At 42.3% G+C, this 26,947-nt stretch overlaps 1 protein-coding gene across 16 annotated transcripts in view; it reads right to left on the reverse strand.

The window, feature by feature from the left end:
* PAN3 (poly(A) specific ribonuclease subunit PAN3) overlaps nucleotides 1–20,793 on the reverse strand; it is an 81,805-nt gene extending 61,012 nt beyond the window's left edge. For 12 of the 16 annotated variants that reach the window (XM_040583408.1, XM_040583407.1, XM_040583412.1 and 9 more), the window contains exons 1-3: nucleotides 20,360–20,793; nucleotides 14,529–14,669; nucleotides 7,485–7,606 (exon numbers count right to left, since the gene is read on the reverse strand). In XM_040583408.1, coding sequence (XP_040439342.1) covers nucleotides 7,485–7,606; nucleotides 14,529–14,669; nucleotides 20,360–20,792 — 696 coding nt within the window. In that variant the 5' untranslated portion in view covers nucleotide 20,793. Of the gene's footprint in view, nucleotides 1–5,523; nucleotides 5,598–7,484; nucleotides 7,607–14,528; nucleotides 14,670–20,359 lie in introns of those variants that run through there. The other 4 variants (XM_040583414.1, XM_040583411.1, XM_040583409.1 and 1 more) reach the window with 2 other exon arrangements.
* Between the last annotated feature and the right edge of the window lie 6,154 nt (nucleotides 20,794–26,947).

Below are 26,947 nucleotides of genomic sequence, written 5' to 3' on the forward strand. Positions count from 1 at the left end.
GGACAGCTCTTGCTTTAACAACCGCTTGTAAGCTGTACCTTGAAGGAGGTTAAAAACCTCCACCACTCATGAATTTTTCATTTTGCTCACTTTTTACACAGGCACAAGCTTCTTACCTTAACTTTATTCATAGAAGACCTGCATGTAATTAGCAAAGGATTTGTAAACTGTTTTAATATTAAAAATTTCACCACACCAAAAGCATTTAGCCTTAATGAAAGTTATTCCTGCATCCGATTTTTACCAAGTCGGGTTGAAAATGTCTTGAAAGAAAAAAAGAAAGGGAAACTCAAGTACTATTGTTGTTTGCGTTTTGCAGAAGGCAGTTTTGATTTTAAATAACACTTCCCAATCTCTTCTAATGTTGTTTCATACAAATTCAATTTCAAAACAAGAATGCAATCAGAAGAGCCTCAAGCCCAAAGGATGAAAGCTCCAGAAAGGTAAGAGCAATCATGACCAGGAGAAGAAAACTATTAAGCCTGCCAGGCAAGGCAACCATGCACATATGATCGCTTCAGGCTTTTTTAGTACCTCATGACTTTCACCATAAGGAAGTTACTATAGTAAGGCAACTTTGTCATAACATAACCAAGTGCCATACCACCATCACTCAGTTCCATGTAAAATCCTTTTCTTTGCCTGCCTATTACTACGATTGATTTAAATTCTTTAAGCATTAGTTAAAATTCAACTAGGCTGACTGGCATACATCCTGCTCCTCTCCCTTTAAAGGAACTAAAAAGTTGTTTCTGTTCACATTTCAAAAGAAAGCTACTGCAGAACAAAACAGTCACATTCATCTCTGTCCAAGGATTTAACCTGAGGCTTCAGCTTCAAGTCCTTCCATTGTTGACCCTTCCACCAGTAACAAATTACAAGCTCTTTACTTTCACAGAAAAAATGAGAAATAACATTTTTCAGAATACTGTGTTAATTCCTGAAAATTCAAGCAATTAAGTTACAGGATGGGAATATGCTCATTCAGAACCTTTCACTCCTTCAAGCTCCAGGATTACTCAAAGTTACTCATCTCTTAAGAAAAGACTGTGAAAAGGCACTACATCAAACATGAAACTTTTGTCAAATTGAATCACTACCTTACCTAGACATTAAGACAGCCTATTGCATACTAAAATTTCCTATTCAGAACTGCTGCAATTTAAGGTTTTAAAGTTTTATTTTCACAGACTTTTAAGACACACTGACAGCAGATCAACAGCACTGTAAAAATAATTGTCCTATTGGGTTGCTATTTTAATAATAGTTTTGAGGATTAGATACTTTTTACAGAATCACAGAAGGGTTGTGGTGGGCAGGGACCTCTGGAGGCCAACTGGTCCAGCCCTCCTGCTCAAGCAAGGTGACTTAGAGCTGGCTGCCCAGGACCATGTCCCGACAGCTTTTGAATATTTCCAATGATGGGAATTCCTGTGGCAATGATGGCAACCTGTGCCAATGCTCAGTTACTGTCACAATGAAAGGGTGTTTCCTGATGTTCAGGGGGAACAAGCATTCTGTTTCAATTTGTGGCCATTGCCTCTGGTCCTGTCACTGGGCATCACTGAAGAAAGCCTGACTGCATCCTCTTTGCACCCTCCCTTCAGGTATTTATGTACATGGATGGGATTCCCCCCGAGCCTTTTATTCTATAGGCTGAACAGTTCCAGCTCTTTCAGCCTTTCCTCACAGGAAAGATGCTTCAGTCCCCTCATCTTCACAGCCCTTTGCTGGACTCTCTCCAGTATGTCCATGTCTCATGTATTAAGAGGCCCAGCACTCCAGATGTGGCTTCACCAGTGCTGAGCAGGCAGGAAGGATCTCCTCCTTTGACCTGTTAGTAATGCTTTACCTAATGCAGCCCAGGGCACCATTCACCTTCTTCTCAATACTTCCTTGGTGCAGTATGCTAGGAAGAGAAGTGTTACAAGAAATATTCCCACCTTCTAAAGGTATACACCACCTTGCCTCTATCCTTCAATGTTCAATAACGAAACCCAGAATTACAGCTGCACTTAAGACAAGTTCACTTTGCTTTCATCTCACTCCAGTACATAGCTACAAAATTCTCAACAAGATAGAGGATGAATAAAGCTTTGCTACACATAGTGAGATCTAATTTTACATAGCTTATGGTACAAGACTTAAGTGAGGAAGTTTGCTTTCTTCACCACCACTTCTTTTCACCAAAATACATGAGATATCCTTTGTTCCCTATGTCTCCATATTCCTTGCCCTAACCCTAAGAAAATAAGCACTTCCCTCAGGGTCATTCCTGTGCTAAATGTGTTATCTCAAAATATTTTGTAGTATGTTACAAGGTACTCTATTCATCTTAATACTGTTCTACTGGAACTATTTTTCAAAATATTTCTTTGTAATTTTTAGAGTAATGTTAATTGAACTATAGAAGAAGTCATCTTGCAGAATGAGACTGTCACAACCAAATCATTGTTTAGTTGTCAGATTCTGTGACCTACAAAGGGTAATACCTTTTGCTTTCCTTTCTAAACAACCCAAAACTTGTCTTCCACAGTTAGTGTATTCAGCACCATCTAAAGCATGTCCCACTCAACTGTTTCAGCTGAAGCAACTGGATTTCTTCAGAAAGCATTATGTAAACAACTGCATAATCCCATTTTTAAAATAGCATGTCTGTAGTTGCACTCAGTTCTCAACAGTTAAAAACTGAAGACACTTACAAGCTTCTGTGTTATAAGGAGAGTTTTACTGCTCAACTCCTGCAGATGCAGCAATGGGAACAAAGGTCTTTGTGTTTACTCAGCTGCAAGGCTTTGAAGTGAACATGGTCTCTACTTCTCCGGCTTTTCAAAAATGCTTAGTATACCAAAATTAGGAGAGCAAAAGCAAGCAAGACCAATTCTTCTCCATTACTTGGCCTTGCCAACTTCAACATTGAATACTGTTAGCACCTTTTTCATTTTCATTAGGGTGATTAATTAAAAAGTTGTGATTCTTACTTCTACATAACCTGCAGTCCAATGAAAGCCATGTAGTTATAAATCTCATCCCATGAAAAATAAGGAAAACCGGATTTCTGTGAAGCAACATGCACAAAGACACCTTCTATTGCTTTATGCTCTTACAACCAAATTGCTCAATTCTAAGAAGACATTAAAAGTTTTAACATCAAGACACTCCTCTATCTCATCCTGCTCCAATACCCTTTTAATATCCCAACAAAATACTACTAAAGCTCCTTCCCACAGCACCTGTATCCTTGATCAAGCCACAAGTTAGTCAAGGGGCAGCACTGATGCCAGAGGAACACAGACACCAGCCAGACAAGTGGCACACGCAGAGCAGCTGAGGAAACAGCCAAGCGTCAGAGACATCCCAGCCAGCCAGCTCCTGCCTCTTCACTGCTGGGAAAGCCAAAAAGCAACAAGCTACTTCTTGAACCACACCTCTGACTGTCTCTTGGCAGCTGCTGCTACACTGCCAAAACAGAAAAAGAACAGCTTCGAGGACAGCACGCAGCCTGTGGACCATGTGTTATTCAGGCCTGCTCTGTTATTAGTTAGAGAAGGGAAAAACAGAAAATACATGCTTTGATAAGCTGGAAGCCAATACTGCTAATGCAGTATATAAAAGCACAGCAGATACAGGGAAGAAAAGACAGATGAAACAAAACTGTATTACAGGAAAATGCAAACCAATGAGGACAGGAGACTTAATCAATAGGAAACTAGTAAGTAACAACAGAATAGGCCAATGGGGGGCAATGAAAGCCTGGTTAACAGCAAAGACCTTTGAGGCAGGAGGCATGGAAGGATGAGGTAAAGAGTTATTTTTCAAAAAGAAAGAAAAAAGAAGAATTAGAGCCATGGCTACTTTAAAAATCTTACCTATTCCAAACTGTACCAAGGATTTTTTGCTCTTTTACCACTGCAAACTGAACATTACATTAATTGCGTCTTCACCACTAATCTAACCGCAATTAGATGTTCTAGATCTCTTCAGTATTCTTCAACACATACAAATGAAATCTCAAAGTCAGAAATACCCATTCTGAAGAAATGTTGACCATTAGTCATTTTATTTCTGATCAAAGAAGCACCTCCCCTCCCCAATTCACCATGATATGATACACTTTTACTGTCCTTCCTTTTGTTCCTTAATTAGCGCTGTAACATAAATTACACGCTGCAAGCAAAAGCATGATGATTGCAAAATTCTGATACAGCTTTGCTTGAGGGAGCCTGGCTCCACATGTATTCTGATAACCCAAATATACACAATCACATTCTTTTCAACAAACCTCAGTTTTATGTGCTACATGTGACAAACACGTTCTGGAGATTAATTGGGAATAATCAAGAAGACTCATTGATTGAATCCCTGATGATTATCTTGGAAGGCATCTACTGACTAAAACATGGACTGCAGAAAGTTATCTCATGGTTAAAAGAAAATGAACATTACCCAGAAGACAGTGACTATTACTATCTTTGCTAGATTGAGGCCAATTAAGCAACTTGAACCAAGCTTTTTACAGGTGGTCATTAACTGTTCCTCACATTCCAGCTGTATAGGTTAGTTTTGAAAACTTTGGGGTCTCTAGTTTGCTAACACTGTTGCAGGGCAGGCGGGGTAAGGAGGGGATGTTGTTTAATTGCCATCCTTTTTCTTCCCATGATTCTACAAAACGCAGACTACTTTCTTCTCTCATAAGGAAAGCATTCCACAAAGTTGGATGCAATAACGTTACCTGCACAGGAAAGCACACTGCCAACTAGCAGTCTTCCCAAGAAGGATGTGAACAGCATGCAGAAATAAGGCATGGAACCATTAGATGAACACTTAACCAACTATCAAATGGATGCTTGTTACACATGCACCATGCATGTTGTGTGCTGCGTAAGTCCCGCTTATAATTTTCCCACTGAAAAAAATTATACAACGTAATGAGAAATAAATCTCAATATATAACCTCAAGGCTGCACTATCAACCAAAACATAACATTTCTTAACATCTAATTGTATCTTACTAATGTTTTTCCAGCAGTGTATTTATTTGCATGTTTGTGCAATTTCCCAGTTTTAAAAAACAAGCTGAAAAATTTTCCTCACATTGCATCACTCATGCACTTATTTGTGAACTGGACAGATCCACCAGAGATGACCAAGTAATTCAAACATGGAACAGATGTTTCATCTGCAAAAGCAAAACTAAGAGCTAGTAAGATATATTACAGAATACTTCTGATGTTTCATCAATGGCAGAACACTAACTTTTCAGTATATTTAGTTTGATTCAAGGACCTGGAGAGAAATAGGCACATGCCCCTACTTCAACCCAACTTTGCATTACGCCAATTTGTTTCTTTGTCCCAATTTCTGTGTATTTCACTTGTGTAATTCCAGTCCCCATTCTGTGAGTGTCCCATCAACATCTCCTCTTTGTTTCAGCCTCTTTTCTCAGTCTTTCCTAGCTCCTTATTCACTTATGTTCAGCTCAGTTTCTCTAAGCCCACAGCACGCCTCTTTTCCCTTACATACCCCTCTGCTCCAACTAACACAGATGCAGCTCTTTTTCATTAAATACAGATCCACTTCCATGCTGCTTCAGTCTGAAGTAGAAGAAAAGGAAGGAGAGAAATGAAGCAGATCAGCATTCCTGTTCAGAGTTCAGGCAAGGCCTAGATTAGGCCAGAGCTGTAACTACAAGAATGTACTCAAGCTGGAACACGCCAATGCAGACTACATCACTGGGAAATTATCTAACATCTAGGAAGTCTCCAGTGGGTCTATATAAACCAGTTTTGCAAAGGTTTAATCAACTGACGAAATCTGGGCAAATTTTCAGAGCGAGTGCAGAGGGTATATCCTTGACACAACCACCAATCTATCAGAATTAAAGTCTCTGTTCCAAAACATAAAGCCTTAGCATTATTAAAAGTCACTAAGATTTTTCCCTCATCTTGGTCTCCAAAAGGCTGATAAGGAAAACCACATTCCAAGTGCCTAAAGTTTGTCAGTATGGACTTAATTTAGAAACTGACACACAATCAAAACAGACAGCATTACCAGTTTTACCTATGCAAACTTAAATGACATGATTCAAAGGAAGAAAAAAAATCAATATAAGAATGCTTTTTAAACTGTGGTTTAATGCCTGTAAGCGCTTTCTCAACACTAATGAAATCCTACTTCAGAAGTAATTTTCCTTAGCCTCCAATCGGTAAGAGGCACATCAATTACTTCTCTTTTCTCAAAGAGAAACACAATGCCTTGACTGTAATCTCACAGGCATTAATAAAGTATTTAAAAATCCTATGAGCATCCATGTTAAATGCATGCCTTATTGTCTTTCTAGAAGAAAGTTATAATTAAAAATTTGTGTTTAGAAAGGCAGCAGTGTTTCTATAGAATACAGTTGAAGGATATAAAACAAAATGACTGCACTATTATATGATCTCAGTGATACCAAAATTTGTAACTTGAAGCTTCAGTATCAGAGATTAAAATTTTTTTTTAAATCATGCATAATTTTTAGTAATAACATTTCCATAATTTTGCAATTCTGTCAAATGAGAAAATCCAGCCTTCTTGAAAACATGCAGTAAAAAATGAAAAGAAAAAAGGGAACACACCTAATTATTTCCCACCTCTCGCTGAGTTATTTTTCAATCCATAATACAGCCACAACTGAGATCAAAGTAAGCTCACAAGGAGAGTTTCCTTGATACAAAAGAAGAGAGTTGTTGTCAGGACTCATTGCAAACTGTTTGACTTGTGCTCTCTTTCATTTACCAGAAACCGGTTTGTTAAACCTTTGAGTACAGGGAGAAACCACCTTCTTTTCAGCTTTTAAAAAGCATAACAGTTTGCGGGAGTTATTATAGTATTTCATGTGTTAACGCAATAGATACTCATTTAGCTTTTAAATACAACAGCCTTTTGCTGTAAATTTTGCATACTACTACCTACACAATAAATTCCACCTCATGGGAGTTCCTATGCCAACATCTACAGAACACTATAAATAAAAGAAAACATTTCAGAAGCTTTAAATGTGAATTCAACATAACTGAACACCACCAGAGACTGAGTTTACAAATTCTGACATTTTTGCCTAGTAATTTACAGTTTTGACAGTTCACATTTCGCTTCAGTGACTTCTGATCTCTGAGATTTTTGAAAATCTGATTTTTACATATTTAGTAAAAGGCTATCAAAATAAGCTATAAGCCTAAAAAGAAATCTAGGAACACAGAGTTAATATATGTAGCAAAGCCCAACACAACAGCTCAGATAAGTGTCAATAAAAACAGACTAATTTTAAAGCAATGATACTGTGTCATTTCCACTTGCAAGATTAAAGTGAGTATATACTCAGTATATCCTACAAGACAACACATTCCAGAAGGCTCCATTTTTCCTGCTTCTTGAACAGTTTTCCCTTTTTGGCGTAATGCTAGCCAGAACTAATAAAACACCATACAATTCACTGCTATTACCTGCATCATGGGATACTTTGTTTCAGCGGGACTTCCAAATCCATTAACGCCAATGAAGCTGGTGCTAAAGTAGGAATCTGTGAGACTAGCATCAGCTAACCCACCGCCATCTATTCCAGGAACTAAAACAAAAAAAGAAATACATTTCAGAAAAAAATCAGTTTACCATGGGTTTATTTGCTAATATTGCTTACATATTTTTTTGGCAGGGGGTAAAATAGGAAAAGGTTGGTAATGCTGTATTTCAAACCTATCTTCTCAGCAAGCAACTAAAAACATATGAAAAAGAAACTACGAAAGAGGTTGCTAAATGACAGCATATGCAGCATGAAGTTACAGCACAAATGCAGGAAGAGGCAGAAAAGTGAAAAGCTTTAACAGAGACAACGAGGAGTTTGAACTTCAGAAACAAAAATAACAAGGAAAGTAATTATATCAAAAAGAAAATAAATCAACTAAAAAACCTAGAAGGCAAGCTCATTTTAAGAAAACCTATATTCTTGCCTATCCATCTTGGAAATATAACTGTCAAGTAGATTTTTTAACTTGATGTACTGATTCTTTTAAAGGGTAACACAGAAAATGTACACTTACAAATATCTCAAAAAGTTTGTGCTTTGTGTGAAAGGATTTAAACGCTTCCTCAAGAACATAAGATTATTTTCATTATCTCATACTTCATAAAGCAGCAACAATTGCATGAAAAGCAGCCAAAAGGAGTCTTTAAGACTGAAAGCAAGTGTGAAAGATCTAAGAAATTAATCCCCTGTCTAGAAACAAGGGCCTTGACATACAATTACAGTAGTTTAACTGCAAAGAAATTAATTCAATACTACGAAACTATAAAGAACAAAAAAGCAGCAGTCATAATTAACACAGAACACTCGAGCAAGTATTACTTGGATAAGAAAAAAAAAGTTTACAATAGTATACACAAGCCTCAGTTCAAATTAAGCTTCCACAAAAACACCCACAGAAAGTCATAAAGACACTAATCAGTACGGCCTGGCCACTGCAAGCCAACAGGCATGAGTAATTGGTAGCTCCAAGGTAGGAAGGCACACATCCAACTCAGAAGAACATCCTGTACCACACTATCCGACTTGAACTTCTGGGAGGACTCATAGCCAGCTGGTGACACCTGGAAACAACTTCCTGATCCTAATCCTCAAAGGAAATAAAATGCAACTTTGTGGCTGAGCTAAAGGAACACTGACTATAACCCCTCAAAATTTAATCAGAATGGGAATTTTCCCTCCAAAAGAGACTACATAACCTGGTGAGACATTTCCATGCTGTAGGCACAGGAAACAGCAAAAGAAGTACAGCCAGATGAAATCATAGGAAGGGCTGGAACCAGGAGAATGACTGTCAGCAGCCATACTACAAACAGAAGGAAAGACTGCCCAGCTGCACTCCCTGAGCCTGGAGCTGTATGAACTAGCCAGCCAGGGGTAAACACCAACAGCACCTCGAATGAAGAGCTGTATGTGAAAGATATGAAATAATCTGAATACCTCTGTGGCAATCTATATCAGCTTTGCAAGCAAAAGATATTCTTGCTGCCAACTCTAGAATATTATCTGTATACTCTGCAGGTTTGAGAAAGACACCTAAGAAACTTTAAAGATGCCAACTACTAACAAATTGCAACATAATATTTTTTTTAAGTTTTAAAAGTTAGTTTTATTTTCCTATTCTTTTAGTTCCCTCCACTATGCGTGCCCTAGATGCTTCTTCATAATTTCAAAAGAACAGCCAGCCACATACAGAAACTTCAGAAGTCCTCTTGCTACAACCCTAAAATAGACAAAGCTTTTTGTATTTGTCCTTTAAATGTCTGTCCCTCTTTTGCCTTCATTTAGGTAATGTACATTCAAAAGCCTAAGAAAAGTATTTTATGGTTGAACTATTGTATCAGGGAAAATATTAATCAGGGAAAACGTCTGCAGTAATGCCAGTTACTGTCTCATCCTGCCTGCTACAGTCAGTCTCTAACTCACACTGTCAAGGTTAGCATTTTAACACAAGCATTTTCAGGCATCATGAAAAATACTAGGACTCATTCACACAAGAAAACAAAAAGATGGTAAATCCGTGTTTAATTAGGAGTAGTTTCAGTCTGGTTTGCCCATAAATTATTCACAGTTCACATTTTTTTCTTTATCCTAAAAATGCATTTCCAATATAGCTTTCTCTGCCTGCATTCCAGCCATTATCAAAAACTGCTGCAGTTTTTATGTTACATCTTGACTGTAAAAGACCAAAGAGAAACTGTTTCATTTCCAGGGACAACTGTCATTTCAAGGTACACTATATAATTTCCGCAGTATAACTGCTATTTCATCTTACACTTCTGTCAGAAACTCCAGATTCTATCCAATTTTTAACGAACTAGTGACTCCTTCAAATTACACCAACAGCTTTACAAACCCTTCAGCCCCTGTTGAAGAAATAAGCAGCACCCAATTCTTTCTGCTTCTCGCACTGCTCCTCACTATGCTAGAGTCAATGTGAGAACCCATATACCTTCATTTCTCCATTCAGCACATAGAGTTAATACACAATATCCTTACAGCTGGAAAGAGGAAAGCAAAGCCTTGCAAATTTTGCCACATTCAGCAGCATGGCATGTGAAGAGCCCCCTTGGTGCAAAGAAAACCCAGAGCTGACCTCCACTAACTCCAGACACCTGGTACAGCTGCAGTCACCCATTATCTCCAAACAAAGCACTGGAACTGCTGCCGGCAGCCTTGCTAGGGCACAAGTACGGCACCAGATTGCTCTGCTCCTAGTCTGGCTGAAGCATCCTCAGTGCCAGGCAACTCAAGTTGCAAGCAAGAGCAGGCTTCAGGCAGCAACCCCAGAGCTGAGCAAGGTGAAGATGCTGCTGGGAATTACACTGCTACCTTTCTACTGCTGGTATTTGCTATGCAAGCCTACTCAAACCACCTAAAGCTGCTCAAAGCTACAATTTAGGCCTTCTGCTGGGACACAGATATCTAACTGGGCACTCCAGATAGCAGAAGCTACTTCAGAGTATTTTCTGTTCTCTAGCTGTGTGAAGAACACGTCTCTACTGAAGTGCAATGGTTTGGCCATACCAATCAGCCTCCTTGTGCCATTAACTACAAATTACTGTACTCCAGTGCCGCTCCAGTACCACTCAATTCTATTGGTACCATAGCAATTTCAAGATGGCTTTCAACTATGAGGCTTTCTGTTGCATACCTCTAGCAGAGGGGTCCAAGACCACCAAAAAAATTCTTCAGGAACAATCGAAAGAAAACCATCAGAAGTAAGCTCAGTGGAACAGAGGGCAGTTTTCTTGGCAGTAGCTCATATTTGGAACAGAATGCTCTAGAAGTGGTAAGTATAACTATTGCCTTCAGAAGAAAACGCAACACTAGCTTCCTTAAACTAACTTCCCTATAGTAACAAGCAAGAAAACTAAGACTAACAGAAAAAATGCAGCTTACATCAGTACAAAGGGAAAAAAAAGAAGAAAGTAATTCCTGCATTGTCTGTAGAATCAAGAAAGTGTTCACAACGTACTTCATTTCTGTTAAAGAAGGACATTCAGCTGTTACAGTGATGAAACGTCAGCAAACACCTAAACAGCCAAGGCAGTTTTACTGTATTTGGCACCTGGCCTTCTCCATGAGAGGTAGGCGGCTTTTATCCTCCTTCTGCCAAACATTTGGCAAATCATAAATTCTCACTTGCTTCTGGAAGCCCACAGTAGTTCAGAGCATGAAAAAAAAGAAGTGATTTATCATAAGCAATCCACAGGAGAAGGTCTTCAGAAGTGACCACACTTCACCACATGAGCGGTGTGGTATTAAAAAGAATCAGAAGTCTCAACTGAAAAGAGAAGACCTTAGTCCTTAGAAAGTTTTTATTCCCCTGTGTTTACTAATTTACATCAGACCCTACATTCAATATGCCTGTCCAGATCTTCCCTATATAACAATTGCAAGCACACACTTTCAAACACTCTGCACACAACATTATTAGAATAACAAATAAAAAACTTCCTCTGAGGTTTATATCTTTTCTCTTTTAAAGCATCAATTATAACTTCAGGTAAGTAAGTTTTGACAATTTTAGGAAAGTCTTGAATTGGCTATTTTTGTCAAAGGAACGTGTGTTTCTGTTGTGTAACAGTACTACCCATGCACTGAAATTGTGTATGTTTTCAACAGGCTCTTCCTTGGAGAGAAGCAACAACTTCCTTACAAAAGTAGAAAGGTTGACTAGGCAGATCTGAGAAGAAAAGACGGATGTGTGAGGGAACAACTAGGAATCCAGCGGGGGTGGGGGAAAAAAAATACTAACTTGTTATGTAAGCACACATGTGAAAACAAGAAGAAACATCTAAATTCCGTCAATATTAAAGCCAGAAGTTACATCCTGGCAATTCTGGAAAGAAATTAAATCAAACATCTTGAGAAATTCAGAAGACTTTTTCTACTTTTTATACACACTATCTTAGTAATTTTTTGCTTGGTGAGTAACACTGCAGCTTAATGTGACAACTGCAATTAAAAATAAATATATTCTTATATAATTCTTCTCCCACAGAATTTTAGCAGAAAGTAGGCTTCCCATCAGATGCAGGCACCAAAGATGAAAAAAAGCAGATAGTTATTTTTGCATCACTTATTACAAAGACATTTTTCAGGAACAAAGGAGCTCATCACAGCTTAAGTGCTTGAGTACTACTGTGATATACTCAACATACATGCTTCAACAGAATCAGTGGGTTTCAGTTGGTTTTACTTTAATGCTCATTTTGTCTAATACTTGCACTATCTGAATACTAATACTATCTGAAAAGATGGCGTTTCTGCTGTTTTCTTTCTAACATTTTACTAACCAGTAGACAAGTACTAAGATATCCTATACTGCTTCTTTCATGAACTTAGTATCAGCACTGATCTCAGAAATTGTTCTTAAGAAAAGGATCCTTTACAGTAACGTATATACAAAAATGAATGGGCTGGCTAAAGAAAGATCACAATGGATTTTTGTTGATATATTTTTCAAAGCAACAATTTAAAGATTTCTGGCAAGGTAATAAAACATGAATTGAAATAATTTCATTTTGCTGTTATCACTGCTTAAAAAACTGTGCTATAATTATTTTTATGCTGGGAAGAGACTTTACATATAGAAGTAATCTTGATCTAAACTCCCAGTACTGCAACAGTGCAGGCACTTCTCACCTCAACACAGCCTGGTAAACTGAATCATAGGCTTATTGCATACATGTGCACACCAAGGACAAGGTGTTATCTCAGATACATACAAAGCAGTAAAAACTACAATGCTGTATCTCCAGTGGAATTTTACACAAAGATAGCTACCCTAATATTGAGACAAGAACAATAAAACTTTTGTACAAAGCCTATCTATGGCAAGTCATTTAAGATTTGTGTTCTTTTAGTCTCTTAGAAGCACTGAGGCATCAGAGGGGCTTATGGTTGTCCTACTTTTTTCATACTGACATGTTTGTATCAACAAATAATCATGTGCTTGTGGTGCTAACGTCACTTGTACAGCTCTAACAGCTCACAAGCAGGATACATACTACAACATGCATCTCAGTGTTACTGTCCCTGCAGTGCCACTACTGTTGCAACTCGTTAGGGGAAGTGGATTCTCTGGTGGTTTTATGGCTCCCATTTAATGCAATGTTTTTGAAACAGACTAGGAATCACTGAAATAGACAACAGACAAAGAAAGTGAATGACACCCCTCAGGCATGAGAGGCAAAAGTAAAAGTGCACGCCTGGGTTACGATGCCATGACTGAGAGTGCAGTTGGAGGGCAGACAGCACAAATGAACCAAGTTGGCTGAAAGGCAGACAGGAAGCAAAACAGTTTAGGAAATGCTGCCTTATTTACAAATACTCCCACTAGGCGATGAGATATTCATGGGCAAGCAAAGGAAAACAGCAATTTTTACCATAATATTCAGTGACTGGGCTTTTTTTTTTTTTTCATTTATCTCACATCATAGAAGTATCTTATAAAGACTGAAAACAAGGATAGGTGCCATCCTTCTCTTCTGTACAAATGTTGGCACAGAGTCTAGAGCAGCAAGACTCCTTGTGATGGACCAAGTCCAAAAGCACAGCGATAAAAAAAATTAAAATTGTTTCTTTTGAAAAAGAGTCATCAGAACTACTGTTACCAGAGACTGCAATTCAAAGTAATGCAGTTCTTTACTATCATAGCTTTCAGAGCTAAACCTCTCCAAAAGCTTTCATAAGTCCTAATATATTGCATGAAATTGAATAAACTGCATCAAATTTTTCAAAGCACACATCTTTAAGGTTGTGCTCTTAACAGCCTCCCTGTACTTAAAATTGAACTTGTTTTTGTATAAATAGTTGTATGAAATGCGTGCAGATAACCTGAACAGAACATTACAACATTTTTCACAGCAATGGAGGAGAATGTATAAAAGGTTTTCCTGCCAATTGCATTAGACCAAATGAAGTTGAGGGAGTCTACCCACAGACTACAGCAGTTGCTTATCACATAAACAACCTGACAACTCCTCACTGCTCTCACTTTGTGTATCTGTACTTTATTTCTAAATCCCCATTCTCAAATTAAAAGAAAAACAGGTCAGGAGTAAAAGGCTGTCAGAAGTTAAATTAAAAAATACGAGTAAGTTCTAAGCACAAAATATTTTTGAAAATCAAACAAAACAATCACATAATCAGAACTTTTTAACTCCTGAAAGACTCATGGAATGAATACACGCCGCGCGCGCGCGCACACAGAGCGTGATCTATTCCAACGCATCTCTAATACACAATGATTCACCACGCCATTTTTCTGGCCATGTAATGCTTTACATCTTTACTAGAAAGCAACAGATCAGGAAAACATCATCCACATCAGCTTACTATCTAAATCCCTCCACTGACCCCCTTTTCATCAGCTGCCTCACAACCAAGATTTTTTTTTCTGCTTTTGAGGTTCTACAGAAGTGCTTCTGCCTGTGTTTATCACCCCACCCTCACTTACCATTTTTCCACTTTTCCCGCAGCAGTCTAAATTTGCTTCTAGGTGGTTCCTTACACATGGAACTCTTTCTGAGCTGGTCCCCAAGGTCACTATTTTCTGGGCACTCAAATCCTTCCTGAAGGCCCACTCCTACAGTGACACCTACAAAAAATCAGTTATCTAATACCTGCTAGATAGAAACTAAATGGGGATGCTCTGTGTCTTAAAAAAAAAAACAAAAAACACAACAAAACATTATCAAAACTTTAAATATTCAGATATTGCATACAGAGTTTGCTCGCATAATGTAGCTATCACACACGCACACTCCTTTTCATCTTTGCCTTTGAAGCAGAAAAACAATTTCAACAGTAATAGTGCTTTCTTTACATTCTTCAATACCCAATACAGGGTGGGTACTACCAGAAACAAATAATTACCAGTACTCCTCAGGTATCTGTAATTCCTGTGGAATATTTGGACTTTGAATGATTTCCCATACAAAAACAAAAACCCACAAAGTATATAAACAGATACAATCCATTTCAAAGCCAATTAACAATGTATTCCATTTTTAAAGTTTCATATGCTATAACAGCCCCTCAAAATCCCATATAACTTGGCAGTTTGAAAATTTTTTCCTTCCCTCCTTTCTTTTTCCTTAGGTCCCCCCAGTAATTTTCCTCCTTATTTCACTTCCACATGAAACATAAAAGCAAAAATAAAGTCCACATCTATAATTTCCCGATTTCTGGAGCTGACACATAAGACACAAAGTGATTAAGTGAAATCAGTACTTTTCATTTTCTCCCATGTATCTCTAACTGGTTATTGTTTTTACTCTTCAATTCTCAATTGTCTCTAACTGCCTCCAAATGTCTCTTCAATTCCTGGAATTGTCTTCCCATTTCTTAAAAATATTCAGAGTGAAACAAGATGAAAATTGTATCATCTATCAACTCCTGGAAAAGGCACCAGGAAAATTAAAAGGGAAACATCTCTGTAAAAAAGAAAACCGAGGTATACAACAACTAATACAGCATCACTTGCAAAAAGTACAAACAGATTCGGAAAAAGAATTCTAACCATACACCTCTACTAGCATACCTATTTCCTGTACACAAGCAAAGAACATACTAACCCAGGGAAAAGCAACCACCATGTGACATACCACAACTATACTTTTAAATGTAAGTTTGAGGTAACTGCCTGTTTCTAAATACTTCAAGCTGTAAACACTGAAATGCTACCAAAGATAAGAAAAATCCATATTTAGAATAATCCTGACCATTGTTTCATTGCATTAAGAAGTGTAATCCAACAGATTACCTTTAATATCTGTTTTGCTGAATAGCTTATCTTTCCTTTTATTCTATGTCCACTGTATCATTTTGTTTAAAAGCAATGGACTGGTAAAGACCTAAACACCTTTTCAAAAGCTGAAAGTATACAAACGTATAGGCCTTTCCACCCCAAGCCTCGCACATTTATGGATTTCACAAAACCTAAGCAGTAATGCTCACTAAGCTCACCACCAAGCGATTGCACAGAGTTGCTACAGAGGTGGCCACGATCCATCCACTGCTGCTGCGACAATCCACATCACACACGGGTGGTGGGCTACAAAAACAGCCATAATGCTTTTATGAGGGTAACTCAACACAACTCAAGCCTTAACACCCTTTTTCCACCATCTCACAGGCTGACAACAAAGTCTCCTCACAGACAGGCTTTCTCGGCAGCTGGGGTGAAACACAGAGCAAGGCCGCTTGGGGAAGCATTTGCGGGCACCTCGTAGAAACGCAGGCCTGTTATCTCAGCAGATTTCCTAGGAGGGCTTTGAGAAAGGCTTTCTGGTAGAGGACCAGATGTCTCTGGAGGCGAGGGTGTGCTAACCCCGGGCACGGGGCTCCCCGGCGGCAGCAGCACCGCCGCCGTGGCCAGCTCCACCGCGGCAGCCCCCGGACAGCGGCGCCCACCCGCTGCTGCCACCGCCGGCCCCCGGAGCACCGAGCGCTCCGCGGCTCGCTCGCTTCTGTAGGAATGGCAGACGAGGTGACATGAGCGAGTGCTATGTATCATGTACTTGATGGCAAAAACCGGGATGGGAGTTAATAAATGCTTAGAGCCATACCTCTGCTTCTATCTACTAACATACAGTACAAGGTCTACCTGCGAAAAAGTATTACATCTGTTAAAGTACCAGAAAGCTAACAAATACATTGCAGTCACGTGTGCAACTTTAACTTGTCCACTTCTGTATAGACATGACACATTTTAATGCCACATTTTTCTCTACCCTTCCTCACACAGCATCAAGAAGGGACAGTGCCCTTAGGAACGACCCAGCAGCATGCTGCAACGCAGGCTGGTCTGCTTCTGACAGAAGTCGGAAAGTGCCAGAGAACAGACACAAGAGAAATTTTTCATGCTGTTATGCCCCTTACCCATCCTTCCCCAGGCTACTCCTTAAAATCCTATTAATCAATCAAATCTTTTCCCCTAAATGCCAAGCAACAGTCATTTCCCAACCTCTGCTCCTTCTACAGCCTTCTCTGAATTGGTACTACTGCTCCCTGGGCTGACACTCAGGACATGCATCTATTAGAAAAGAACCATGTACAGATTTTGGCAGCTAAGAAATCTGGAGGAAACTTATTTCTGTTCCCTCCCTCCCCCCCCCCTTTGTTTTGTCACTTAAGTTTTATATTGTGCTATAAGTCCTATTCTTTTTTTTTTTTTTTTTAATCAAACTAGACAGTTAATACCAGCTACATTTCCGATTTTGTAGATGGTCAGCTAGCCACCTTACATAGGGAAGGTGAACCATGCAGAAGGCTGAGTTCTCACAGCTCTGGGGGAAGAAGGAACAGTGCTTTGAACACATATACTCCAAGTGTCAGTTTTTGAGGGGGGGCGGGGGAAGTGGGCAGCAGTGCTGTCTTCTGAGAGCAGGCAGAGCTCATTGGCATGGTCAGCCTTGTTCCCCAAGAACATATAAAGCCACACAGCCAGGCCAAAGCCACGTTTAGCCCACTACCTCATCTCTGACGCTGGACGGCAGCAGATACGTGTACAAAAGCATGAGCATGAGGCAAGGATTTCCCAGCAGGCTCTCAGCTATATGCAGGGAAAGATAAGTCTGATTCAAAGATGATTTTTTTCACATTTAATAATCTTAAGCAGAGTTTTCTTCCAAGAATATGTGATCACTTTTGGAATCCCTGGCAGATGTTAGTATCCAAAACATCTACAACACAGAATTGCTTAACCACATGTCATGCAAGATACTTCTTGTTAGCTCTGAGGATGTCACCTGCTCATTCTACCCCATACCTTCATATTGAAATACTTCTACACTGGAGTATTTCTTGTATTTTCACCATTCATCTCCTTATCACTCAACATTCCTATCACCTATGTTGTAAAAATATGTTAGTATTTGGGGAGCCTTTGTGATTACCACAGGAAAACCTGTAAGTAAATTAATAATCCTGTACTCAGAGCAGGATTAGAGTAACACTCATGTTAGAATGAGGCACTGACCCACTTTTAACAATAAATAGGACTACATAGTTAATTAGTCAATGAGCATTATCTGCTCTGTGCACTGAATGAGGCTGGGGTCCAGTGAGGAAGGAAGAAGAGAAGACAGCATCCAACAACTAAAAACCACCAAATACTTCTGAATTAAGGAAGACAGTCAGTAAGACTGTACAGTCAGGTGATTTTTGGTAACTCCCAATTTCATGTTCATAACCTCAGAGCTTTATTATTTAATGCAACTTTGTGTATTACTTCCTACATCCACAGAAATAATTCTTTCATTCCATCCACTTGGAAATCCCACTATCAGCACCATGGCTCATCAGCAAGGTAAGGATTTTGGATACTAGCTTGTCAGTACCTACACAGATCAACTCCAGATTTTGAACAACTATTTTCCTTACAGCTACACACCAAAGCAAGGAAGCTTAAATATGAAACTGGGCCCGCTCCCTGGCTCTTCAATTCCTCTCTCCTCACCTTTTTTCCCTAGATAGTCTCCTTCCTTTCAGATTTTCTCCTACCAGTCCAAGCTTTTGCCTCCTATAACCTCAAGTGATGTGCCTTTCCCAGCAGGTAATCACTGGTAGCAATGGAATGGGTTTGTCCATTCTTGGTGCCCTCACTCTTCACAATGGGTATGACTGCATATAGCTCTATGTAGTTTTACACCTCTAATACATTCAGTAGAAGCAAGTTCTTCAAATTTAACTGCTCAGCAGTATCAGCCTCTGAGCACAAGCAAATTCTGAGGTTTTTTGGGTTTGGGGTTGTTTTTTTCTTAGGTTTCAGTCTTGGGCAAATTTTGGAACTCCTTTTTACAAGAACAGCCTTCATATACAAGATTTTACCCCCAAGCCAAATTATGCACCCTCTCCCCAAGCCTGAATCCCCTAGTTGAACAGATTTCGGTGATTTCCTTTTGCATAGGGAAAAAGCGTATTTCATGCCTAACTGTGTCCAAAAGAAAAATGATCAAAGATCAACTTATTGCTGCTGAATCTCTCCAGGATATTTCTACCTGTAAAAAAAAAGTAAAAGGCAAGAAAGACTTTAGCTTCAACACCTGAAGTTTGACAGAATGATCAAAATCTGAAAATAGTGTCTTTTAACAGGAAGCATTAAGCAATTTTATATTATAGGCTCCTCCTGGAACAGCAGACATGACAGTGCTGTGTTAATGTAGACACTGACAAGCTACCAACTACAGAGATAATACTGCTCAGTGGCACAAGCTCACCACACCTGGCAAAACAGCAGTTGCAGGTTCCTGAAACACGTCTTAAGCACTAAAAACCTACATACAGGATGTTCAGCATGGCTGCATCCTAATTTCCAAAAAAATATGGTTGTGAGCATTTAGTAGTCAAGTAATTTAATGTAAACAAATGCCAGGTTTATGACAGAGATCAATAACGCAACCAAGCTCAATATACTCATACGAAGGGACATGACGCTCCTGAAAGAGCACATTTTCCTAGCTGCCAAGTGCTGCTTTACCTACAAAAAGAATTATTATTAAAATCAGCTTACTGCAAACACCATCCAACTACTGCACCGCACGGTAGGAAGATGCATACATAACCAAGCAGGAGCAGCAATGCTGCTCTGCACGGCGTACAGGCAACCTGAACTTTCAGCATTTGAGAAGGGGCTGCATAGGAAAGCCGAAGGGGGGGGGGGGGAAGGGTTAGAAGCAATTTCTGCTCACAGTAGCAGATAAGGGAGATGCACACAATACTTTATAAAACTATTTTATATATTTTTAATGTAGCATTTCAGCCGGAGCACTTAAAACTTTTAAGAGCTGAAACTCGGCATAGGTTGCTTGGAAGACCCCATGCAAGGGTACTGCTCGAAAAAGCCCTGCCTCCCTGACTCGGGGCACCGGGGTGCAGCGAGCCGGCACCCAGCCCAGCGCTCAAGCGACCGAGAGCTGCTGCCCCCTCCCAGCCGTCCCGGGCGCCCCCCCCCCCCACGCACACACACACACCTGCCCGCTCCTGCCCCTCAGCACCAGCCGGGTCCCTTCACCGCGCCCCAGGGCGGCCGGCACAACCACGTCCCGCCCGCCGCGGACCGCCGCGACGCCCAGCCCCGGCGGCAAGGCAGCGGGCCGGGAGGGCGACCCGGGGACCCCCGCCGCCACCATTGCTGTTGTTATTTGTTTCCGGTAGCACCATAGCGTGTCGGGGAGCAGGAACAACGCGCCGCCCGGCCCCCCCCCCCCCCCCCGCCGCCCCCCCCCCCTCGGCAGCGCCCCCGCCCCACCCCACCCCACCCCCGGGCCGCCCCGCCGCACTCACTCGCCAGCCGCGGGCCATCCAGCCCCCCGCCGCCGCCGCCGCCTCCGCCGCCTCCCGCCCCCAGCTCGGCTTTCTTAGGCCCCACCGCCGACGACGACGGGCCCGGGCTAGCCCCGTGCGGCGGGTAGCCAGGCCCGCCGGCGGCGGTGGCAGCGGCCGGGGGGATGCCGAGCGGGAGCCCGCCGAGGGGGGCGGCGGGCCCCGGGCCGGCGGGGGCGGCGCCCGGCTCCTCATGCAGGAACTGGCACTCCTCGCCGTAGAAGCAGGTCTTGTCCTTGGCGTAGTAACGGCAGAACTTCAGCTTCACGGCGCCGCCGCCACAGCCGGCCCCCGCCCCGCCGGCCGCCGGCCCCGCCACGCCGACCCCCGCCGCCGGCGGCGGCGGCCCCACCACCGGCGACGGCGACGAGCAGGGCAGGCCGCTGCTGTTCATGGCAACCGCCCCGCCGCCGCCGCCGGGGTCGGCACCATGGGGAAGGAGGGCGGGAGGGAGGGGGCGGGGAGGGGGAAGGGGCGCGGGAACCGCCGTCACCCCGGGCTCCGGCTCCGGAAGGGGGAGGAGGGGGCGACTCCGCGCCTCTTAAAGGGGCCGCGCGGCCCGCGGCGGGGGCGGCGGCGCCTCCTCAGTGGTCCCGGCGCTCGGGGTTGTTTATGCCATTTTCCTCTTCCTGAGCGGCCGCACGGGCGCGCCTGCGTCGGCGCGGGGTATGCTGGGTAGCGCCGCTGGGCCGGGGCCGGGGCCGGGGCTTGGGCCGGGGCCGGGGCCCGGGCCCGGGCCCAGGCTGAGGAGGGGACGCCGGCCGCGGCTGGCGGGAGCTGTCGGAAGAGCGGCGGGCGTGAGGCGCGAAGCCTCCGGCGGCCGAGAGCGGTGTCCGGCGGGGCGAGGGAGGCGGGGGGCCGGCGGGGAGCGGGCCGGCTGTCCAGCCGCCTCGGCCGGGTTGGGGCGGGCGTTAACCGTCCCGCGCGGCGCCAGGCGGCTCGGCCGGCCTTAATGCCCGTTTCGACGGGACAAACGGCGGGCACGGGTGACCCCCGCAAGGCAGAGCTCGTGCCCGGGGCCGCTCGGCTCCCGTGGCGTCTGTCAGGCCGGTTCTCCTGCCTTTTCCCCATGGCGGGGCGGAGGGCGGAGTACCGGCGGTCCAAGCCGAATCGTAACCGTTATTTCCCCCCCCCGAAAGCCCGGTACTTTCCTGCTGAAACAGGCGGCAGACCGGTCGCTTTTCCCTGCCTGCTGGGAATGCAGCCTGAGGGGTTCTCCCTCTCCAGGAGCGAATTGGTGGGCTGGCTGTTTTTAAGGGGGATATTTGAAGTGCTTTGCCCTAAGCGGGGAGGATTTTGTTACGTGGGTTTTCAGTGCCGTTTACAAAGCTACTCAATGTGGGTTTTTAAAAATTTTTTCCTCGATCAAATTGTTGGCATAGCTTGTGATGCAATCACTGAAATAACGAGTAAATGGTGGCAAAACCATCATATGTTAAAGTGCACTTGACATTATTTTGGTAGGAAAAACATTTACTGTAGAATTAAGAATACTTTTTGTCTGTCATAGTCTTATGTCTTATTAAAAATGAAAAGAAAATCAGGGCCTGCCTCCAAGATGCTTTGACAGTTTGTGCAAGACGGAATTTGAAAAATAACGAGTGAGCTTTTAAATGTCAGATTGGAACAAACTAAAAGTCTGTCTTCCTCCGATACTTTAAGAAGTAAGCATATCTTAAGCTGAAGTCTCAAGATCACCATTTTTGTAGTCAGAAGTGCAGCTTCTCCAAGCTTATGAACCAGCAGAGGAAAAAAAGGTGGTTGCTCTGCAAAAAAAAGTTGGACAGAAAACTAGAGAAGGGCAAAGCTACAAAAGTCGGGACCTAGTTCTAGCCTGGTATCCTGAAAATATCTGAAAATTATATTCTGGTATCATCTATTTGTCATTTCCCCAACAATTTTCAGCCTTTTGCTTCCTTTCAACTGTATGGCAAAGAGCTCACAGATTCTGTGTTCCTGCAGGTTTAGGAAAGTAGGCAAAAAGGCAGAAAGACCCTCTCAGTTTCTGAGTAGGAGCTCAGACAAACCACAGGAGATTCCACAGGGAGGAGGCTCCTTGTAAACACCTCAACCATGGGAAATGTTTCAGTCCCAGCTTGCACCTTCTCAGACAACCAAAATCGGTTTGCTTCAGTACACGGATCAGGGGTGGCCCCAGCTGCTTTAGCTGAGGTGCCCACAGTGCTACCTAGAGCCCCCTGGCATTAGTGTTATGCCTCTAAGGAGTGAAACCAAGGGCTTCCTAGCACTGTGAGCTGTTGCGGCTACATGCAGGTGCCCACAGCTGCTGTAGTGGGAAAAGGGGGAGCCTGGGAGTACGTTGTTTTCTCTTGCTTTATCCTACTCATCAGTGTCCTGGAAAGATGCCAGCACAGGGCAGAGATCTCAGACAGATGGGGCCTTTGGATTGTATAGGTTCATAGAGAGGAATGAAAGACAGAACATGTTGTGTTGAGGTAATGCCAGGTGTGGGGAGAGAGAGGAACCCACTGTCACCTTCTGCTGAAGTCGGGTTATCAGCAATCTATTACCCTTTATTACAGGTATGATGTCCCCTGGAAAAACATCCCTTCCCTCCAAAAAGGTCAGGCTGAGTGGACAAGTTATATGTGCATGTGAGGAGGTTGGAAGGGGCCGCAGAAAGGTGTTAGTAAAGGGGGAGGAAAAATCTCAGCTTTCACCCAGAGCTTTTCCAAGCTCTGTGGATCTTTTATCCAGAGCTTTAGTACTGTGGATTTAATAGTATCAAGTTATCTTACAAGAGATTTCATGATACACATAGGGTAATACTTTTTCTGGGTAAACTGGTTGAACATGAATTCTTCCAAGCAAAGATTTCAATTGCATAGCCACTCCCATCACTGAAGTGTATTCTAACCTGTGTTTTCAACCTTGTGAATCTGCTTTTCCCACAGCTCTTTTGCTGATCCATGCATATGTCTAATATTACATATACACAGTGAGGTTAGGAACAAGGACACATATGGGCTTGTGTATACACGACCCGCATTTTTTCTGTCTGCATGCTGTAGCTTGGGTTGCAAACATTCCCAGTGGATGTGGGAAGAATGAGATGGTGAACTGGGCAGTAGCATGTGATCCTGCCAGCCAGAGTGCCCAGATAGCAAGGAGACGTGCGGTATGGTACAAAAGGTGTTTGTGTTCTCCTACACCAAAGTTGGTTTAAGTGCTGTACCTGAGCCACCGAGCATCAAACCGGCTTGGAAACATCTCTCGTCTTTTCTACGTTCTCTTGGCCAGCAGAGCAGAGCCAACAATGGGAAAAGGCTCAAGATGGTACGAGCCTCTTTTTATGGCTCTGGCAAGTTCTCACCTCTCCTGCGTCTTCCTTTCTTTTAACTATACATGACGACTTGGCCTGAAGACTGACCTGCAGCTATTGAATGTCCATATGGGAGCCTGACACCTTCTCATTAATCATTACCCTGTGGTCCCCTCCAGAATTTTATTTTTATTGCTTGTTCCTGCTTGTCAACCAGAGCACTGAAGAATCCTGCCTGCCATTCACTATCTGCTTGAACTTCCTCTGCTGCCTCATGCAGTGCATGGAGGTTTATTGGGCATTCCTGCAGAGCAGTGATTGATGATGTTGTCGTTTGTTTCACAAAACTAGGTCCCCTGTTAATTGAAGCTGGCACCTATATGGAGAGCGGTGCTGTTCCTGTCCTGGGCACATACCCAGATTTACTTTGCATGAGATCCAGGGAACAAGACGGAGGAGAAACAGATAGATACCCCTGGGTCTTGTCCCACTTTGTAGTTAAGTCATAACTGTGGTGGGTTTTTCGACACAGAAATGGGGAGATACCCCCACATGCATGCATGCAGCCATAGCCAAGTGACAGTTTTTATGAGCTTTGACAGAAGGGCAGAACCAAACATTCAGAGATGAAAAATAAGGGGTGGGGGGGGTGTGGAGAAAAAAGGAAATCCTTGGGAAGGAAAGCCCTGCCAAGAGCTCTTTTCTCTAGCCACATCAGGTCGCAAGTGCCAAATAGCTCTCCCCTAACATTCAAACCAGTGTTGAGAAAGCCATGTCTGCTATCGAGTGACAGTTTCTCTTTGTGTTGACCCAAAATTAACATGTTTAGTAAATCATGTGAAAACAGATCCTGAAATGCAGGCTGTCATCAGATAATGCAAATGAATAACAATACTTCTTGAGGGATAGACTTATTGTAGCTGTGATTTATTTTTTTTAAGGTATAGGCAAGACAAGTTTTGTAGGTAGGAATCTTGTTAAACAAACCAAGTAGTTGGAAAAAGTAATGCCTGAACACTGTTTTTTTCAACGGTACTAGTTGGTCTATTAAAAGATATTATCTCTACTTACAAAACTGGCCTTTCTTAATATTATTGAAGCAGATGAAGGGAAATACTTCTAAAAGAGTTTTCTCATAATCTGAATTCAACCTTTAAAGTCTATCATTATAGTGTATCATTAAGAAAAAGAAGTTTGCAAGATTTACAAAAATACAAGCATGAACAGAGTTCACAGTAGCATTACACAAGAATTTAGCATTTGTTCGTTTATTTTTTGAAGGAAGAATAATAAAGCCTGATAGTTCAGAATACACACAAACTGCTGTCTGAAGTCCAAGGGAAATTACCACTCTTCAGGAGATTATTCCACAACATTAAGGGTTTTTTAATCTTCCTTTGAAGTGTTTGAGACTTACTAATTATGGCAATCAGAACTGCTACTCGGTCAGGACTGAATGGACCAACCTGCTGTGGCAATACCCATGGGTCCCTAACTGGGTGGTTGTCTTTACTGGCAGTATCAGGAAGAAACCAAATGTTGCTCCTAACCAGACTCCCATTCACATGCGAAAAAAGAAATTCATTACAACTCGGTGAAGTTTTGAATTCAAATCAAGCAGCAAGTCAGGAGTTGACCCTGAAGTGCTCCTGTTAACACCTACATTAATAATGTATGCTAACATCTGTGTTAATAATGTATGGGAGGTAGGTCCAGCCCTAAGCTAGAGTTCATATTAGTACAAGGACTAAAATGTAAGTCTAGTTTCACTGTGCCGATAATCCAGTCATATGGTTTAGCTAGAGAATTTCTTAGCATGTGGCTACTCCCACTGGAGCTGGCTTTATCTGACTGTTGCAGTGACAGCCAACCATGATGTGACATAACTTGAATAAAATACTTGGCAACAGAAACCACTCTCCCATAGCAGCAAAAAACCTTACTTGCTCAGAAAAATGCTTTGCTGTCATATACATGTTTATGACACATTTATTGAACCCCCACCACCCCCAGTCCAGCATCTTTAGGAATAAATTAATATGCCAGATTTTATAAAATTATTTTGGCTTCATCCAGTAGATGTGAACTGTCCTAGCTGATGGTGTCATTCACAGAAGCTTTTAAGCTGAAAACATGGCATGTACATTAAGACTTCTGATACCAGATCAGCTGAATCACCAGCAATGGGTTCTCATGTTTAAGGAGGTTCATGCTAGTTTTTCCTTGTCTGAACCGCAAAAAGGCAAAAATCTTCAATGGAATCCTAGCAGCTTCCAGTGCTGAATGCATCAGATGCAAGCGAAAACAAAGCACTTTGCTCATGAATTTTAAAACAAAGGACTCAAAAGACAGGCATCCACTAGTTTAGTATATATGTAAGTATTCATGACAGGTGATTGCCATGCCACTTGGCCACCCACGAGCAGTAAGTGGCTAGGGTAGATGTCTGGTAGTTTCAGAACAGAAGCAGAAACTGTCTACCCCCTGGTTTCTGAGGACAAAACCTGCACATAGGTGTGGTATGGAAAGGGACACAGGAAAGTGCAAGACAGACATGGACTTCCTGAAGTGAGTCCAGTGAAGAGCCATGAAGACAATAAGGGATTGGAGTATTTGACATACAAGAAGGGGGTGAAAGGGCTGGGACTGTTTAGCCTGGAGAAGAGAAGCCCTGGGTAGAACTTATCAATGTGTATAAAAATCTGATGGGGGAGCCAGACTTCTTTCTGTGGTACCCAGTGTCAGGACCAGAGGCAATGGGCACAAACTGAAACACAGGAGGTTCCCTGTGAACATAAGTCAACACTTCTTTTACTGTGAGCGTGGTTGAGTGCTGAGCAGATTGCCTGGAGAAGTTGTGGACTCTCCATCCCTGGAGATATTTAAAACCCTACTGGATGTGCTCTGAGGCAAACTGTGCTACCTGATCGTGTTTTGAGCATGGTGATCTCCAAGGGTGTCTTCCAACCTCAGCCATGCTGGTACTGTGTATCAGTGAGGGCTGTGGGAAAAAAAGCAACCCACCAGTCAGGAAAGCTTGTTGCTAGCATGGCATTTCCCTGTTTGCAATGATTTCTCTAAGATCTGTGGAATTCTCTACTTCCTTTCCCAGTCTTTGCATCCTTGCAGATGTGTACCTCCCTAATTTTCATACCATTTCAGCCCCTTCCTTTGTACTGCATCACATACAAACTTGTCTTCAGCACCAGACTGCAGTGCTATTGCCTCAGCCTCTATTTCTAAGGCAGTCTTCAGAGACATCACGT

This window comes from Falco naumanni, chromosome 2 (genome assembly GCF_017639655.2).
Source record: "Falco naumanni isolate bFalNau1 chromosome 2, bFalNau1.pat, whole genome shotgun sequence".
Taxonomy (NCBI): Eukaryota; Metazoa; Chordata; class Aves; order Falconiformes; family Falconidae; genus Falco; species Falco naumanni.